The 20,693-nt window shown below is 38.8% G+C and overlaps 1 protein-coding gene and 1 non-coding gene across 3 annotated transcripts in view; one reads left to right on the top strand and one right to left on the bottom strand.

Annotated features, from left to right (window-relative positions):
• Nucleotides 1-20,693, bottom strand: part of LOC108713553 (myomegalin) — a 102,998-nt gene that overhangs the window by 73,541 nt on the left and 8,764 nt on the right. For both annotated transcript variants that reach the window (XM_041590680.1, XM_041590682.1), the window contains exons 2-4: nt 13,820-13,872; nt 13,227-13,294; nt 2,102-2,212 (exon numbers count right to left, since the gene is read on the bottom strand). In XM_041590680.1, coding sequence (XP_041446614.1) covers nt 2,102-2,212; nt 13,227-13,294; nt 13,820-13,872 — 232 coding nt within the window. The remainder of the gene's footprint in view (nt 1-2,101; nt 2,213-13,226; nt 13,295-13,819; nt 13,873-20,693) is intronic.
• Nucleotides 17,454-17,536, top strand: trnal-uaa. Its single transcript has one exon. It is a non-coding gene; the product is annotated as a tRNA-Leu (tRNA).

Here is a 20,693-nt window from a genome sequence, read left to right as displayed (position 1 = left end):
AAGATTTTTCAAACATTTAACTTTTAAGATGTTATAGAATGGTCAATTCTAAGCAACTTTTCAATTGGCCTTATTTTTTAAACAATAAACCACAAATAATAAAAAATTAAAACCAATCATACTAATCGTTAACTCAAAGGTGAACAGTCCCTTTAATTATAAGGAATTACACCAGACTGTCGAAAATCAAAACTTGACTTCCACTCCAAAGTCGATTGAAACCATAATTTGAGGATGTTATTGTAACAATTATTTTCTTTATATTTAAATATATTTATACATTTGTCACACTTTATAGTAATATCATAACATATTGTGGCACATGAAATAAATCATTAAATAAGGTTTACAGGGTAGGGTAGTATGTTTAAATGCACTGTGTGCAAGAGCTTACAATCTAAAGGGATGGGAAAAAATTGACACACAAGGTTGTTGAAAAGAATTGCTCAGGGACCACAAATTGAACTCTGTGACCCATTTATAAATGTAGGAAGGTAACAAAGACAACAGCCTAGGGTAAAGGTTTAGAGGTGGTATGAAGTCCAGCCACACTTGCATTGACAATTACTCAGTTGTTTGTTCCAATAAAGGGAACATTGGCCTTGCAGGAGAATTTTACAGTTGGTTGAATCACTTTTGCACCAAGTTCTTTATGTCCGACAAAGTTGGTGACAGTCTCCCACTGAAAATCGTACGATCGACAATATATGCAGAGATATTATCAGCAGCCGACAGAAATCTTTTAACCTGTCCGATCGACCAAACGACCGATCTCCATGGGACGAAAAATGTCAGGACTCTCCACACACGGTCCGAAAATCGTACGAATAGAGCATTCGTACAATCGGATCTTTGCGACTATGGCCAGCTTAAGTTCTCCCAAGAGACATTTTTATCTTAATTGTTATAATTATTTATTTGGTTATCTCAAAATTGTTACAAAAGTATCTTAGTGCATCTGGTGGCTGTCATGGGCTCTCTGCCAAAAGCCAATTAAGTTAGAAACTTTGTTTTTTTTTCAGTGCAGGAGATGAAAAAGAAAGTTGGGGCATTTCAGTAATAAGCTGGGATTGCAGATTGAGTTGTCAAAAGCGGGACCGCCCCGCTTAAAATGGGACGGTTGGGAGGTATGAGGTTTCCATAGGAAAAAATGATCTCGCAAGAACATGAACTAGAAATCCGGCCCTGCGTGTACACATATGTACACCTGACCTGGCAAAGCTTGTGGTCCTCTTGACATTTCCTGGGGGTCATTTATAAAGTTTGCGCAGCAAACTCACGTTGCACACAAATATTTGCAAATGGCTCACAAATGAGACGAGTCTTTGCATGAGTGCGGCCACTGTGCGAGGTTGTTGTGCATGAAAATAGTGTTGACAGCCATTTAAATTCACAATTTGCAAAACTGTTTAGCGAATATTTTCTCCGCCACCAAAGTTGTGGCGTATATCAAATGCAGAATGGGTGCATAAATATTTCCAATTGCTGATTTTGCATATTTAAAAAAAGCTCTTATGGACATTGGCCGTGTAATTCTGTTTGCACACTTTTATCCAGCTTTATAAATATAACCGTATCACTGTGCGACCCATTCTATAATGCACAACGTTTATATAAGAGCCCCTCTGTATTATGTCCTAATGTTATAGCAAAGTGCAAAATAATGTGGAAAACACTGCTGCAGCTTCTCTTCTGCATAAAGTGAAAGTACATTGAGAAAGTATATGGAGACAATGGAGCCCTGAGTAAATGTCACTTACAGGGCTTCCTTGGTGTGTTGCATCTACACATGTAACTGAATGGCACATTATGAATTGCATGTTAACAAAGTCTATGGAGCCTCCAATCTCATCACATGACAATTATATCATTTGCACCCATATTGAGGTCTGCAAAGCACCTAACTTGCACTTCTTACCAATGCTGATGCAGAAGATATACCGCATCCTACAGGTGCTCATTGAGAGAGTTATGGGAAATAATGCTGCATTATGGGTACAAAATCATGACATTTGCATCTTTTCTTGCCTTTTGTGCATTGCAGTTGTGTAAGTAAATAAGCCCAAGATGCTCCCACAGACAGAAGTATTGATGGACTTACCCTTTTGTAGACATCCTCGCTGCTGTCTTCATACTTCTGCTGGATTCGATCCTCCAGGAAATAGATTCGCAGCTTGAGGCTGAAGTTCTCCTTTTTCAAGTCATTGAGGTGCTGTGACAAAGTTCGGTAGCCGTTAGACATGATATGTGGTCCATAGGGGCACTTTTACCCCTTGAATTTTTCAGTCCCACAACATAATATACAAATGAAAAAAAAAATCAGCTAATCTACAAAAACACACTATAAAAAAAAGAGCACGTCAATGACTATGAAATCATGTTTCTTTGGAAAGATGTCAGCTCTCTGGGAGCTGAGACTTTCCAACACTCTTGCTCAGTCGATACGACCGGAGTGTGGTGAGATAACTCAAAAGCTTTTCCTTTTTTAACTCAGGAGATATTTGTGGAATCTCCAGCAGACGACTGTCCCAACTAACAGGCGCAAGTGCTGTAAGCTGACACCATGGACACAGCAAGGGCTGTTAGACCTACATTGACATTTAGTGGATCAGCTGTTGTGCACAAGTGAACCTTCCATTAACAACAAGTGCTGGTCATGCAGGGAAAAGCCTCAGCTGCCCCTCTCTGGTCTGATACTTTAACAACAGTGTCTGTCATTCTCATTGTCATGCTCATATTATATGCAACTTTCATACTTAGCAACAAAAGCATTACACCTAGGGGGTTATTTATCAAAGTCAGAATTTATCTCAACAAACTCCAATCAAATCCACTTGGGTTTTTTATGCTTATTTAATATTAAATTTTCCCGAAAATTTGCTTTGCGGGTAAAAAAATAAGATTTTCAAGTTTTTTTCAGATTTTTCACAGATTTTTTGTCACTGGAAAAATCATATTTTTGCCTGAAAACGTCGGGGTATTGCGCGAAACCCAGCGCACATCAAAAAATCATTGTGACTTCTCCCATTGACTTATTTGCAACCTCGACAGGTCTGAGATGCCGGATTTTCTGATTTCGTACTTTCCCATCCTCAGGGTTTAATAAATTCCGTAAAATTTGTGATTTTTTAAAAGTCAGATTTTATTAAAAAAAATCATGAAGTTTTCGTGATTTTCGCATTCGGAATTTAGTAAGTAACCCCCCTAATTTTACAATGAGCCTGTGGCACACACAGTCAGAGAAAATATTACGTGTGCCATTGGCTTAAACAATGGTTTATATTTAAGTTAACTGCTAGTATGTTATGGAATGGCCAATTCCAAGCAACCTTTCAATTGGCCTTCATTTTGTATCTTTTGAATTATTTGCATTTTTCTTCTGACTCTTTCCAGCTTTGAAATGGGGGGGGTCACTGACCCCATCTAAAAAACAAATGCTCTGTAAGGCTACAAATGTATTGTTATTGCTACTTTTTATTACACATCTTTCTATTTGGACCCTCTCCTATTCATATTCCTGTCTTTTATTCAAATCAGTTCATGGTTGCTAGGGTAATTTGCAATCCTAGCAATAAGATTGCTGAAACTGCAAACTAGAGAGCTGCTGAATAAAAATCTAAATAACTCAAAAACCAACAACAAATAATAAAAAAATGAAAACCAATTGAAAATTCTAATCTGTTATTCCATCTATTTAGCCTCTTTGTTCTCATAGACATAAGGAATGGTCATGAAATAGGCCAAAAGGTTAGAAGCAAGAGGGCCCACTCACACCTGGGCCCACTGGGAGTTTTCCTGGTATCCCGGTGGGTTTCACCTCAATACCCAAAAATTCGGTGTAGAATAATTGATTGATCACCATTTAATGACTATAAGCTCACCCAAAGGGAAATGTCACTGTTATAAAAAGAATCAAGTGAACCCATTTTAAACATTCTTCAGTCCCCACCCATATAGGAGTCACTGATGCAGACATACACATTGGAACCGGGGGGTCCAAAGGAGCCACTGCCCCCAGATTTTCCAACTTAATGTGTGGGCAGGGAATAAGGGAGAATGGAAAAGGTTTAGCACAGCGCTGAAACCTACCCCTGACCCCCCACCTGATATCATCTGCCGAGATGCCTGGATGCAGAGAATGTGTTTTTTAATTGAAAAATGTACATATATTGATTGTGGTTTTTGTTATAATAAAGATTATTAGTAGGGACCCCCGTTAGCAGTCTGACCAAGAAACTGGAAGGTGAACAGGAAGGGTTTGGAACGGAAAGATAAATAGCAAGAAAACCTAACCTCACCCTACATTCAAACAGTATCTGGAAATACAGGGTAGAGAGAAGCGGAACAGAATATGTATATTATATCAAAAATGAATTCTAAGGTGAACTTCTCCTTCGCCACAACTTGCTGGAAGTGATACAGATTTGTGTCCAAACATTGCACTGCAATTAATATCATTCATTAAAGCTCCTGAGACTTATAATAAAACAGACACATTAAAGGGGACCCGTCACCCAAACAAAATTATTCCAAATCCTATTTTATCATGTTAGTCAAGCAAAACGAACTTTAATTACACTGTATAAATTATTTGAATATTGTTTCCATCAGTCTGGGAACTCATAATTATAGCAACCAGGAAGGAGCCATTTTGTGGAACTTGTTATTAAGAGAAGCCTTGTATCCTCTCAGAATCTTGTTTGTGCACCAGGGGACAGGGACCCAATGTCCATCCCCATGCCCTGGTTACACAATTAAATCGTTAAGAGAGCTGGGGGAATGCAGGGAGAGCAGTGACATCTAGGAAGTGCTGAATGGAAAGTGAAAGTAATTGTCTGCCCCGCCTCTATGCCACTGGCATAGAGGAGGGGCAGACAATATTTGATTGACAGGTGATATTTTTAAATGCGTTTACAACAGCTATGAATGCTTTAATAAAAAAAGAAATTGGATTTCATATTTAATTTAAAAAGGACTTTTATTATACAGAATTTTATGTCTGGGTGACGGGTCCACTTTAAGCACCAACTATAGCCAGCAGTTTGCAACTTGCTCACAGTTTTCCAACACTAAAACCTGCTAAAATGGATCAATCGTTATGCTCAAAAATTTCCACTGGGTGACAAATGATGAAGATTTAAGACTGAAATTTACATCCTAAATTGGGCATCAGTGGTCCTGGGTTTAATGCCAGCCAAGGGATTATCTGCTAAGAGTTTGTATGTTCTCCTGTTGCTTACGTGGGTTTTCTCCAGGTACTCTGGTTTCCTCCCACACTACAGGAAGGTTAATTGGATCCTTACAATGACAAACATAACAGGGATCTTAAATTGTTAGCTCCATTGGGGCAGGGATTTATGTATAATATCTGTGCAATTTGTGTTGGCGCTATATAAACTTTTTTTTTAAAAATGCAGTATTGTTGGTCCCACCACCTTAAGCTTACAGTGTGGATGGCCAGTTGGTAATTGGTTAAGATAGAAATATATTCTACAAATGCATAATAAAAGATTGTGTGTTCATACTACTCACAGATTGCAAATAGAAGGTTGTGCTCATCTTAGAACTGCTTCTACTGAATGAAGTATATCTTATATGTATTTATTAAAGGGCATGTAAAGGCAAAAACATAAAATCCAATTTTTACTTTCTTTCATGAAAAAGAAACCTATCTCCACTATATTTTATTTAAAAAATGTGTACCATTTTTATAAGAAACCTGACTGTATGCAGTAAAATTCTCCCTTTGTTTATTGCTGTGGATAGGAATTGTCAGACGGTCCCTAACTGCTGGGCAGGGAAACAATCATACTTATGAACAGCAGGGGGAGCCCTTGTCTTACATCCCAGCCATGCAGAACTCAAGCAACTTTGTTTGTTTTCCAGTAGAGCAGTCGGCAACTGTGTAGAGATTTGTATTTGATTTTATTTTGGCATTACATCCTCCATGTTTCCAATTTCAGCTGCAGGGACAAAGATCATGGAGCCAAATTAAAATAGATAAACTGAGATTCTATTTAGAGGATTATTTTGCTGTAGCCACTCACTGCTGAGTTGGAGAAAGTTTGTATTAAACAATACAAAAACTATAAAATCCACATTAGATCACATGACAACACAGGACCCAGTGCAGTCTTTATATTCTGATGATCAGTCTTGCTGTATCGGCTTCTGGCAGATATTTTTTGATTTGTGCTGTTTTGATAGCCCAGACCACACTGAGCATGTGCACAGTCTTGGTCTTGCAAATATGTTTAAAAAAATAACAAGATGGTGACCCCCTGTGGCCAACTTTGAAAGCATAAATCATTTGTTTGATTAGGCTTGTGGTGCAGTAAGTTCATGTTTTTGTTAAGTATACAAAATACAGCATTTCTAGCCTTATTCTATTTTAGACTTTACTTCCCCTTTAAGTATTTAAAAGGTAACTGTGCTAACAGATACCACCAGATTGTTTAGCAAAAATAAACCCTATATGCATAGAATATTTCCTCACTGATGTATCAGTTACCAATCATTTTGTTACAGCTATTTTTTCCAAGATAATTTCATATAAAATGAGGGCAGATCATTGCTAACCATCTAAGACTGCCAAATATCTCTACTTACAGCTACGACCGCAAGTACAAGTGCAGCACGAAAATGGACAGAAATACTGTGTGGATTGACAGTCACATTTCTGAAAACTAATAACATAAATACAAATAGTTCAACTCCATATCACAAGTGGCAATTTCTCTGCCATTAAATGGGTTTTCTCTTCCCGGGAACGCTATCTTCCAAGATTAAGGGATTGGATTCTTTTTCACTCTCTCCCACTGGAATATTCCGCACAGTGAGCATGTTTTATTAATGAATTAGGTCACCGGCAGATCTGGAAATCTCAGCTTTCTCTCACTCGTAAATATCATTTTTCAGTCAATGTTTCATTGACGCCATATGGGAAGGAAGTGGTATTGCCCTGTAATAATAATGGGGGTTAACTATTATCTATTAGAAAGTGACATAGAGGGGAAGATTGCATCACTGTCTCTGACCTCCCCCCCCCATATGCACTTTGTTATTTGAAATAAACATACATGGATATTGCCAGCTCCTGATAAAATTTACCAATCTATAGAACAGGTTAGCTATTGGGTCTGCATGTCTACAGCCCTAGACCTAGAGCCCAGGTGAGTCTGAAAGCTTTATCTGACTCTATGTCCCGATCAGTACACAGTAAAACTGTGCATGGTGCATGGTCAGTGTAGACTAGGCATGGCCTGAATATCTGATTTTTTTTTTTTTAATTTCAGGCGTGGTTTATTAAACTCAATAGTACAAGTCACACAATAACATAGCATATCATTGCATTATCACATTTGGTTATACAATAAAGCAAAAGGGCACATTCTGTGATATGAGACAATACTTCACTTCAAATGCATCATAAGTGAGTCAAATTACAATACATTTCAGTGTACACCATTTATTCAGAAAAGATCAATAACTCCCTAGTCCTGCACCCATTCCAGCCACTTACCCCAATTTTTATGGAATATCTTAGTGCTACCTCTTTTTTTTATATATCAAGGTCTCTAGATTACAGAGTACTTTAACCTCCTGTCTCCAATGTGCAGAGGAAGGAAGCAAGGAGTCCTTCCACTTCCTCGTGATGAGCTTCCTAGATAAGAATAGACAACCTTTAATGAAAAGTCCCTGCAGGAATGTAAAGGTATCATTGAGGCCTTAACCAAAGAAATAAGTTCTCGCTGTTTCTGATAGTTTGTTCTCCATAAATACATCTAGAATGTCAAGGATCTCTGACCAGTACAATGCTAGGGCGTGCACTCCCAGATCATGTTGGTAAGAGAAGCATTGTGAGAGTGGTATCTGGGACATTCCGAAAAGGATTCAGGAAAAATACGGTGTAATTTAGCCGGATAGTAGTACGCCCTGTGAGTCACATATAGTTGTATCATTCTGTCTGTATAATTAATGGAGACCGAAAGAGCAGAGGCCGGCAGCTCTTCCCACTCCTCGTCTTCCAGCACCCCAATCTCTCTCCCACTTCTCTTTAAGCAACACTAAGGGTTTATTAATATGTTTTGTATGTAAACCTGCATAGAGTTTTGATATGAGACCCTTTGAGGAGCCCTGCGAAAGACCACACTGTATTGGGCTAACTGAATTGGCTGCTGACTGTTCTGTTGTTTCAATTTGCATTCTATTTGAGTGTACCGTAACCATTGATGTGGGGGCAAGTGCAAGTTGTCTTGGAGTGTAACAAAGGGGACCATTGTACCCTCCTGCCATATCTCCCCTATAGAATGGATCCCACATCTTGCCCATATGGTTCTTACCCAATGCTTGGAAACCAATAGTTGTCCCACAGTGGTGTCTGAGGTAATATTTTATTAATCATTGCAATTTGTGAAGTTTTCCCCCAAATTGTGCGCATAAACATCAAAACCTGATTAGGGTATTTCATTACCTGCGGCTTTTTTATGAGAAGCCCTGGAATGGGGAGACTGAACCTCCCAACAGTATCCCATGCAATTGGTAAAGTGTCTGGTGGAATGACCCTTCAAACCAAACCACAAGGTGGCTTAACTGAGCAGCTAAAAAGTACAGGAAGATATTTGGGAAGGATACACCACCTTGGAATTTATCTCAATAAATTCAATATAGGGAGAATAATCATTTTTATGAGCTGTATTCTGCCCATTGGGCTTATCATCAAGATTCCCACAATTTAATTTTCCTTTCCACAGTCTCCAACAGGGGGAGAACATTTGAACTGTAATAGTCAGAGATGGGCAACTTAATCACCACTCCCAGATAAGTGAACTGATTAACTATTGGAAAAGGAGAGTTTGTCAATCCCCTTTGTGCATTTGTATCATCTACTTATGCTAGATTTTGCTACACTCGTAACCAGCCCAGAGAGGTGGGCAAATTTTGTTGTTACCTCCATAAGTCTCTGCAGGGACGGCCCCAAATCCCCTAGGTATATCAAGGTATCATCAGTGTAAAGCTGAATCCGCTCTTCCCTGTTTCCCAAGCGCCAGAGGAGAGGGGACATTGGGCAGCCCTGTCTCGTGCCCCTTTCTAGGGGGAACTGCTTTGAGTGTATGCCTGGGAGAGTGGTACATAAGTCGTATCCAATTGCTATAGGAGGGGCCGAATTTGAAGTGCTCTTAGATGGACCATAAGTAGGTGATCCCACTGGTGTCTAATAAAAGGGCAGCCAAGTTTGGGAGTTTTACTTTGAAAGCAGCTAGTAAGTTGCAGGTAAAACTTAGTCCCTTTGTAAAATGTATAATTAAGCAATTGAATTCTTAATGAATCAGATGAAAATTAAGCGTAGGACTGGCCAGATATGGGATGACTTTGACGTAGTTGGCCAGCTTAAATATATTGCAATATATGGACAAACAATCCCTGTGTTGTTTGGTAAGGCATTTTTTAGTAGCAGTATGCACAACATGTCTCTGTCTTAAATATATTGATAATGGGTTGAGTGCAGAGGACCTCTTGTAGTTGACCATAAGTAGGGCCATTCGACTTTGTCAAAATGCCTTTGTAATATCCAACACAGCAACCGCCCTCTGGCCGGAGTTGTCATGTTCAGTAGCCAAGTTTAAGTAAAGCCTTCTAATATTCAGAGCAGTCGACTTCCCCTGCATAAACCCAGTTTGATCCTCTGCAATTACTGTATGAATAACCTTATTTATTCTATTTGCTAAGACTTTCGCCAATATTGTAATGTCAGTTGGGAGTAGAGATATTGGCTGATAGGCATCCATATGTGTGGGGTTGCCAGGCTTATGTAATAAGACTACAGAAGCCTCATATAGTCAAGGAGGAAGGTATCCCTCTTGGAAAGCGTACTGCAGCATTTGTAATAATAAGTAGGGGCAAATGAGCTCTTTAAACCTTTTATAAAATTCTATTGGCAGGCCATCAGGTCCCGATGCTTTCCAGCCAGGAAAACAATCTATGGTATCATACAACTCCTTCAAGGTTACCACTTATTCTAACTGGGTCCTGTCAGCATTGGACAGCTAAGGCAGCCTTAGGCTAGTCTCCCTTTCCTCTGCCGTTGTAGCATTTTTAGACTTATACATTTTGGTGTAATATGAGGTCAGTAATTCCTGTATTTCTTCAGTGTGATTACACTTTAACTCTTGCTGATTCTTGAGTTCTGTTATTACTGGCATAGGGTTGTCGGCTCTAGATACATACGCTAAGAGCTTACCAACCCGTTCCCTGTGTTCAAAAAAGGATGCCTTAGTAAACAATAATTTGTTTCAAGCCGTAGCGGAGATATAGGCAGAATAGTCTGATTGGGCAGATTGGAGATTTTTGTAATGCTGTGGATTAGGGTTATTAACCACTTCAGCTTCACATTCAGGTGTATAGGGTATTCTCCTCTAACTTTGAAGTACGTCTGACAGCTGTAATTTCACTATGGAAGATCCCTCTCATGTATGCTTTAAATGTTTCCCAAACTACTAACGGGTCCGCAGTATTTACATTTGTTTCAAAAAATTCTCTCATAGGGGTAAATTTATCAAAGAGTGAAGTTCCGCCACTTGAGTGAAATTCCACAGCTCTCCATTCATTTCTATGGGATTTTGAAAGGCGTATTTATCAATGGGTGAAAGTGAAATTTCACCCTTTGATAAATACCCCTTTAAAAACCCCATAGAAATGAATGGGAAGTGGCGGAATTTCACTCTAGTGGCGGAACTTCACTATTAACTTCACTCTTTGATAAATATACCCCATAATGACAGCAATGCGCTCATCATTGTCAATCTCTAACCAGACCGGGTTAAGTGCCCACCTTCTTATTATATTATCCTGTGATGTATGCCATGTGGCCAAAAGGGGGGCATGGTCCGAGATACCTTGAGGCAGGTATATTTTGTCTTTAAGTCCAACTAGGAGGCCACCTGACAGAAACATAAGGTCAACCCAAGTTAGCCATTGGGATTAAATTGAGAGTCCATGTGAACTTTGGATCGGAGAGCATCATAGAGAGGACCCATATAACGAATTTCAGGCAGACACTCCCGCATATACCGTCAATGACTTTGAAGAGCCGAGTCCTTTAGAACTTTCAGCCACCGTCCTTATGTGAAAAACAGTGCAGAGAAAAAAAAGTCCTTAGAATGTCCAGAAAACGCCCTCCGAGACTTAAAGAGGGTAAGTGCCCTTAACAATGATCCCAAAGTCAATAAAAATGGAAGTGTGAAGTGCCTGTTCACTGCGATAAGGCATTTAAGTACCCTAGTGTCTAGAGTCCATCCAATTATTTAACTCCAACGGAGAGGTAAAAAAGATGTTTTGCCATCCGCAATGACCCTCAATCTGGCAGGATTATTAATACCTAATATAGTCCCACTGTTATTGTCTAGACAGGGAAAGCATTACATAAATATATCCCCCTTTTTGGGCTTATGTAGAAAAGTTGCATAAGCTGCATAAACACTGTCTGAACACAAATAAATGTAAATATATTTCTTTAAGTATACAGATATGGGATCCGTTATCCAGGTTTATTTAATGTTTATATAATTTTTTAGTAGCCTTGTATGGAGATCCAAATTACAGAAAGACCCCTTATCTGGAAACCCCCAGGTCCTGAGTATTCAAGATAACAGGTCCCATACCTGTACATACCTGATTCCACATAGTGAAAGGAAACAATGTCTGACAAACCATATGACAACATCCCTTGGCTGACAGTTTCTCCCAGCTTTTCCTTTAAGCATCTGAAAAAGTGATGCTATTACTTACTGCATGGGTGCAACATTTTTGAGTAACTGATGAGCAAATCTGCCCTGTAAAATTCACGAAACTGCTGAAACGTTTGCGAAAAAATTAGCAAAACACATTAAAGTCTTTTTTTTTTGTAGCAAAATATATTTAGTCTAGGGGCGACATTTTTTCATACTCTAATTGCATTAATGTCAATGGCTGTTTTTTCTCACTCCAAATGCATTGACGTGAATGTGCGTTTTATTTCTGGTGGGTTTTTTTTCTATCGCTATAATTTTGTATGTGACTGTGTTGTTATCTCTATAGCCCCAACCCCACCAACTGTTCACTCACATTTAAGCTGGTTATGTGAAAGTAACATCATAAGCTGGAATTCTTTGAGCAAATGGATGTGATTAGACATTTCTTTCCTTCATAATTAATGTATATTGGGTAATTTCTCTACTTTCATTGAAGCTGTGCCTTTTATGCTGCTGTCACCCAAATAATAGTGTATGACTAGTGCACACACACATAATTGTGCCTCTCAGAGAAACGACACATGAAACAGACTATATCTGGGGCTGGGGACAATAGGGCAAACATGATGAGAATCAGCAGCACATTTAGGGCGTTCTCTTGCAAAGAAAACATTTTTTTAAGCAGGAGTCTGTTAAAATAAGCAGGTCCCACCTCAGCCAGCCGCTCACAAATGATGAAAAAAAAAATATTTCAGTGATCAAAAGGAAGCAGCAGAGGGGAATTTTTTTCTATCCAGGAAAGGAGTTCTCATTAGTAACATATTTTGGAATGGAGATATGATGGGAAATATTCTCTCGTGTAGTTAGTGTTCTGAATAGAGGAAATGTTAAACATGGAAACAAAGAGTGACTTTACATAACACTTGGGGGCTGCAGAGACAGTGCCAACCAGTATGTGAAATGCCAACCTTGTCAGAGGCTACAGAGAGAAGCAGTCACTTGTACACATAAGGAAGATAGGAGATATTTTGGAAAGTAGATGTAAAACCCTGTTTATGTACAAACCTGATCAGAAACAATACAGAGGTGAAGCACCTAATAAGGTACATTATAAGCAGCTCCTTGCCAATACAGTCTTGCCCAAAGCTTCAGGTCACAGAAATCCAATTTGGTGGATTTGGGTGTTTTTTTAAAGATTTCTTTTAATTTAGGCCTGCAGTGTAGCATTTAAAAGGTTATCTGGTTGCTCCATTTACGGTAATTATCCTAGCAACCAGCCATTGTCTGAACAACAGATGAACATTACAGGACCTGCATAGAAACATGCCTGATAATAAATGACAATAGCAAAGGAAAATTCTATCCATACAGTTAATCTGCTATTAAGTTGCCAGGGGCACTTATATAAGCCTTTGTTAGATTTTGCTTTGACAATAACAAAATAAAATAAAACATGAAGACCACCAGTTAATTTATAGGACAATCTCAGTGGCATACCTTCTCAAAGTCCCTCAGGGTATGAGCCTGTAATGGAGGTCCTTTCTCTTTGGTGTCAGTGAGAAAGGCTAAAAGGAAGAGAGATCACATAAAAACACATTATTATTCTTGATGGGAGTAAAGAAGTGTTTCTTAATAACATCTTGTTTCGTTTTACTGCAGCCTCACAAATAGAGGACAGACGTAATCTCTAGATCACTAGATGGTTTTGTTTTACAGAGGTCTTTATGCCTCAGAGGAGGTGAGCAGCAAACTGCCCTTCTCATATAGGAACTATAATAACAAGAGAGGGGGTGTTAGTGATGAGTTACGTGGTAAATGATATCAGTGCAGTGACCAGTAGCAACCGATGTACAAATCAAAAAAATGAAATGAATGATTATTTTGCTTGCTAAAGGGTAACAATAATGGTGGAGTGTAGCACCTGTGTTACTAAATTAGCCCTGGTATGTATAAAATAAACTATACAAAGAACAGAAGATACACCTAACTATGTTTCTTCTTTAGACCAGCAACAGCCCTTGGTATTATGAATGCACTGGGGATCAGCACTAGATATGCTGCAATTGCTAAGAACCAAAACCTTTTATTACCTGCCATGTGACTGCTTCTCTGCAAATACAGGTTCCCCTTCTCCTGACAGCTCCTGCAATTTGAATGAAACAAGGCATAAAAAAGTGAGTATAGTCTGCATAACTCCGCTGATGTTTTATTTAACTGGCTCAGTGCAAAAACAATAACAAATCACAGGTGTAACAAAGAAGGCTATGTCTTAGTCACAGAAACACAACAGAAATTATGTACAGGTATGGGATCACTTATCAGGAAGCCCATTATCTAGAAAGATCAGAATTATTGGAAGGCCATCACCCATAGACTTCAATTTAATCAAACAATTACATTTTTAAAAAGTGATTCCCTTTTTCTCTGTAATAATTAAACAGTACCTTGTACTTGATCCCAACTAAGATATAATTAATCCTTATTGGAGTCAAAACATTCCTATTGGGTTTAATTAATGATTAAATTATTTTTTAGTGGACTTTAGAGATGGTGATCCAAATAACGGAAGGAGCTCTTATTCAGAAAAACCCAGGTCCTGAGCATTTTGGATAACAGGTCCCATTTTTTTCTGGGCATTGATGCTATTCAAAAAAAGTTGTGCCTCCATATATGGTCCTTTTCACCATGCAGCGCGCATCAATGTGCCCCTATAGCCTGCTCTAAGCAACTCCATGCAAGTGCATGCAATGCGGGGGGTCCTAGCTTGGAACTGGCTGAAAATTCCTGGGTTTCCTTAGCGGAAAGCTTCAATAGCTGCAGCTGACTTGCACCAAGTGAAACAGACATTTCCTCCAGGAATAAAAAGGAAGTGACACCATTCTAACATAAATGAAGGCTGAAAGGTGTGCAATTTGCATGCAATTTACTAGAACAGATGCTAACTTCCATCCGTATAGTCGCATTGTGCACAAATTGCAATGGACACAACTGAGCATGTGCCCACAGTTACACTGGAGTTCTGGGGAAAATGCTGCATTGTGGGTAAAAGACATAGCTATCTGCATCCAAATTGTGCACTGTATTAGTAAATGAGGCCTGATTTATAGCATGGAAATTGCACAAATAAATTCCAATGAAACAATTGGCTGAATGCATTTCCAACACACCCTCTTTATTGGGGTTATGCTGAACATAAATAATTCCCATTTAAAGGAGTGAGTCCCCTTTACGATAACTTTTAGTATATTATAGAATGGCTAAATCTAAGCAACTTTTCAAATGACTTTTATTTTCTATAGTTTTTGAACTATTTGCTTTCTATTTCTGACCCTTTCCAGCTTTCAAATGGGGTCACTGACCCCAATCTAAAAACAACTGCTCTTTAAGGCTACAAGGCCTTTGGTTATGAACCTGATTCTTAGTGAGCATCTCTTTAAAGGAATGCAGACTATTCAATAGTCAGTAGGGTTAGACAAGTACTACTCATTCTGTTACTGATTAATCCTTACTGCATCTGAGAATTTCAAGTTAAAAAACACGATTTTGGCAATCGCATGTTGAGGACATGGCCTACAAAAGCTTTATGATCTACAGAAAACATCATGAATGTATATCAGCCCAACAAATGATATCCCTTCTATTAAAGGATAGGAAAGACGTTAGGAAGGAGCTTGCTTTTCCCTAAATGAAACTCTAGCTTTATTGAAGAGCCCAAGGGACAATGAGAGTGCCTTACAGCAATCAAGCACCAGCTGCCACTCTAAGTACTATGACAGTATTGCTCCATTGTAAAACGTGCAAACAACCATTCATTGATAACCTTTAACTGGTGACCAGCAGTGCTGGCTGGAATCAGTCTGTAACACACCCAGCAATAAATTCCTCAGACTGTATAAATTACCCTATTTAAAATGGGAATAGCAAATAGGAATAGCATCTAAACCGAGGCCACAGTCTGCATTGCAGGAAATCTTGAGTGATGAAAAGACGTTTCTCATGTTCAGCTCACAGAAAGAGACTGATATTTTTATCTTTAATTTACAAAGCAGGAAATTACTTTTCTAGTTTTCATGCCCAACAATATCTGATAGAATGCCTATGATTACGTGTGTTGCCACACGAAACGTGTTAGGAGGAGTGTTGGGGAAATAAAGATATTTTTAAAATCACCGATGATCTCTGGTTTGTGGATGTGCGCACAACATTGGAAGTACATTGACGTTCTCAGACTATAACCTTAAAGTCATGGCTCATAATTATTATATTGCCAACATACTGCCACCTGACCGGTAGCCAAGCCAAGGCCAGGGCCAGCATAACAATGTTTAATTGCTGGTAAATTAGTAATCACTAGTCCTTCTACCCCAACATGACTCTGATCTGCCCCAATCCCTTCTCCTAACTCCCCTCTAACCCACAGACACCTGCCCTGTAAAACCTATCCCCTTCTGATTCTCCCTTACAATCATGACTCTGCCCCTTAGAATCATCGTCCTACCGCCAGCCAGTATTATCCCTGCCAAAAGATGGCCAAAAGATGGCAACCCTACTCACATACTGCTTAACATTTCCAGTTGGAAAAATGGCATAATTTAGGCCATGTCATAGATGTGGCCCAGACACACACAGAGATGCCAACTCTGCAGACTCTTTTTCTTGGAAGTGTATAAGCCATGCCCTTATTACATCATGTCATGCTCCTGGCCAAACCCCTGTTCATACTCAGAGCCAATAGGTCCCAAGCCTGCAACTGGAGACGTATTCATAGACAATCTAAAGAATTAGCGGCACACTAATCGTTGCAAAGCAGTGAAAAAAATTTATTTAGCCTTTCAAAATGTAAGGCAGACAACGTTTCGGACCACACTGGGCCCTTTTTCAAGCCTATACACCAAGTGGGAGTTACAACATTTAAAAGCTCAAAGGTGGGTGGGGTAGAATAAGACTGTCCCATCAATTAATGACATCACATTTCAAACTCCCTTTTTCCAAACTGAACGTTGAACTTTTTAATTTGGAAAAAGGGAGTTGGAAATATGATGTCATTAATTGATGGGACGGTCTTATTCTACCACTTGGTGTTTTGCAGGTGTTGATTTGGGCTGAATATTTACTGCTGAGGCAAACCAGCATATGAATGTTTAACACTTGTGAATTTAAAGCACTGGATAATGGAAAGCAACTATTTTTTTTCTTCAGATTTTGCTCACTTTGGGGGATTACATGCAATAGTTGAATATTAAGGCATTGGGCATTAGCAGAGCAAATGTGCAATAGAATTTCACAAAGGTAGACACTCTCTAAAGTTTAACTGCTTTCTATAATACATTGCCAACTCATCAGCCACCAGTAATGCCAATTGATGAACTTGTGCCCCACCAGCATGGCTGAGTGGTTAAGGCATTGGACTTAAGATCCAGTGGGGACTTTTGACTGGGGGGATATTTCTCCTTGGTGTTAGCTTTTAGACCCAATCAATGTGTTTCTGTGTGGATTCAAACTCCACTCTTGGTAAGAGTTTTCAAGTTCCATGTACAAGACTTCCAACCGGGGCAATTACATTATCACCTGCTACATCACAAATGCTGCAAAAGTGTTATTTCATGAACAAGCTCCCTTACGAGAACTTCACCATGCTAGACACCATCTAAAGTTAAACTGTTTGCTATAATACACTGCCAACTCATTAGCCACTAGTAATGCCAATTAGACAGTCTATACCCCACCAGGATGGCCGAGTGGTCAAGGCGTTGGACTTAAGATCCAATGGATGTTTATTTGCGTGGGTGCAAACCCCACTCCTGGTATGTGTTTTAAAGTTTCATATACAAGACTTCCAACTTGGGCATTTGTACATATAAACCAGCTTCATCACAAAGTCTGCAAAAGTGTTATTTCACCAACAAGCATAAGAGAAATTCTAGTTGAGCAGGGACTGTACCCCACCAGGATGCCCGAGCGTTGGAATAATGGATATATATTTGAACTTCAGCATGGTAGACACTGTCTAAAATTAATGGAACGGAAACATCAAAACATGAAATTGTTTTAACGTAATAAAGATATAATGCAGTGTTGCCCTGCACTGGTAAAACTGATGTGTTTGCTTCAGAAACACTACTATTGTTTATATAAATAAGCTGCTGTGTAGCAATGGGGGCAGCCATTCAAAGGAGAAAAGGCTCAGGTTACACAGCAGATAGCAGATAAGCTCTGTAGAACATAATGTTATCTGTTATCCACTATTTAACCCGTGCCATATAGCCTTTTTTCAATTTCCACCATTGCTACTGAGCAGCTTGTTTATATGAACTATAGAAGTGTTTCTGAAGCAAACAGATCAGTTTGAACAGTGCAGGGCAACACTACATGATATTTTCATTACTTTAAAACACTTTCATTGTTTGGTGTTACTGTTCCTTTAAACTGCTTTCTATAATACACTGCATGTGTTGTACCAGGATGGCCGAGTGGTTAAAGCGTTGGACTTAAGATCCAATGGATGTATTCGAACAACACTCCTGGTAAGAGGTTTTTAAATAAAAGACTCCCAACTGGGAGAATTGTACATAACCATCTGCTTCATCATAAATGCTATTGAAGTGGTATTTCACAAACAAGCCTCCATAAGAGAACTTTGCCATGCTATCCTGTCTAAAGTTAAACTGCTTTCAATAAAACACTGCCAACTCACCAACCACAAGTAAAGCAAACTGAGGAAAATCCATACTTTACCGACGGTCAACTTTAGATTCACAAATCTCAAAAGAATTGATCCTTGGTGAAAATTGATAAGATATTTAGCTTGGGCAAACCTTTGCCAACTTTCGATGTTTACATTTTGTTAGGAATCAATCATTTCTAAGCATCTCATTGCAAATTCAGTTTGGCAATTTAAAGGTTGCCAGGTGTTTTTGCAACATTCATTTAATCAAAAGCTTTAAGTTATGGAAAAACTGAATCCTACAAGCGACATGACTGTAAAGCACTGCATATGCAAAGGCAACATTTTTTAATTAGATTTTGTAAGTTTGAGGTAACTTGAATATGCAAATAAGAGTTGAAAAGCAATTCGTATTCAGATCATTCTCAGGGCAAGATTTGCTGTGAAGTCATGAAGGCCTGGGCCTAAGGCGGGAAGATTTTAGGAAATTTTAGCAGAAAACTGAAGAGCACTAGGGGACACATACTCTTGTATGGGCAATTCCTAGTGCTCTGGCGCAGGAGCGGGCTCACACACACGCAGAGTACAAGGACCCAGCGGACTAGGGGAGCGAAAGCCTGAAATCTGGGCCTGGTCATTCTTTTGCCAAAGATCAAGTATTTGTTAAGATCCAAAACTTATGGAATCCGGAGCATACTTATCTGTTTGAGACACAGTGAAGTGAGAAATCACTTTGGAATATTGGCAAATTCCAAAATGTTTTGCAGGTGTTGGTTGGTCTGAATATTTATTGCTGAGGCAAACAAATCTTTAAACACTTGTGAATTTAAAGCACTGGATAGTTTAAAGCAGATACTTTTTTTAAAAAAATTTTTTACATTTTGCTTAATCACAAATTCTGCAAAACTGTTATTTCACGAACAAGCTCCCATAAGAGAAATTCATCACTGTCTAAAGTTAAACGACTTTTTCAAACTATGGAAGGAATGCAATATATTCTAAACCTCACTTTACAAATTCAGTTTGGCAATTTGATGAATGGCAGGTGTATTTGCAACAATCATTTGGTCCAATGCTTTGCTCTCAGTAAAATGGAATCCTTAAAGTCACGTGACTGTAAAGTGCTGCATACGTAAAGGCAACCTTTTTTTTAATTTGATTTTGAAAGTTTGGGGAAAGTTTGCACAAAATCAAATCTGCCAATTAGAGATGAGAAGCAATTTCCATATTCAGATCATTCTTTTGCCAAGGATCGATTATTTGTCCAAAAATTATGGAATCAGGAGCATCCTAATCAATGTGAGAAAGAGTGAAGTGAGAAATCACTTTGGAATACTGGCAAATTCCAAAAGGTTTTGTAGGTGTTGATTGGGTTGAATATTTATTGCTGAGGCAAACCAGCATATATGAATCTTTAAACACTGGTAATTTTAAAGCACTGTATAGTGAAAAGAAAATATTTTTCTTAATTGAATTTTGCACTTTTTAGTGTGCGTTATGCCCCTTATATATAGCTCCAAAGTTGTCTCTGGAGGAAGCTTCGAGCAATTTAGCGATATGTTGGGCATACTGCCAGCAATTTCAATTATTGGCAATGGCGAGGCATTTTCGGGAGATTTGTCGCCCATAGCCATGCATAAAAAAATCGTGGACAACAAATCTTGTGCCACTACCATTAGGGTATTGAACATCATCCCTGAATGTTCAAATTAGTGTTTGCTTGAATTTTCAAGTTCCCTGCACAAGACTTCCAAATGGGGCAATTACATAATCACCTGCAACATCACAAATGCTGCACAAGTGTTATTTCATGAACAAGCTCCCATAAAAGAACTTCACCATGCTAGATACTGTCTAAAGTCAAATTGCTTTCATTTCCATCACAAGGAAAACCAATGTCTTTCAGGACATAAGCCCTGTCAGAGATGGAAAGTGCTTTATTCTAAATGGCATTTAAATATAAACATTTATGGCTATTTGTTAATATTTTTCTTTAAAACTCAGTAACAGCATGAAATTAAGTTTTCCTTTCCTTTCACACAGTGGCAAATTGCAGCTAATACTGTTACCCAATCTGGCTATAGACATTTTGGCTGTGCTGGTGCTAAGTATTCCCAGAACGCAATGTTATCTTCCTGGCTGCTGTCTCCCAGCTTTGCTCTCTTTGACCTTGTATCCGTTCACAACGTTCATTAAAATTCATTAAAATTTAATCAAGCCAAATGGATTGATCTTGCGCAAACTGTATACTCTGTATTAGACAAATGTCCATTAATCACAGTGGGGCAACAGGAAATACG

This window comes from Xenopus laevis, chromosome 4L (assembly GCF_017654675.1).
Source record: "Xenopus laevis strain J_2021 chromosome 4L, Xenopus_laevis_v10.1, whole genome shotgun sequence".
NCBI lineage: Eukaryota > Metazoa > Chordata > Amphibia > Anura > Pipidae > Xenopus > Xenopus laevis.
Note: the sequence above shows the minus strand (reverse complement) of the source record. Positions and strands in the feature narration are given on the sequence as shown.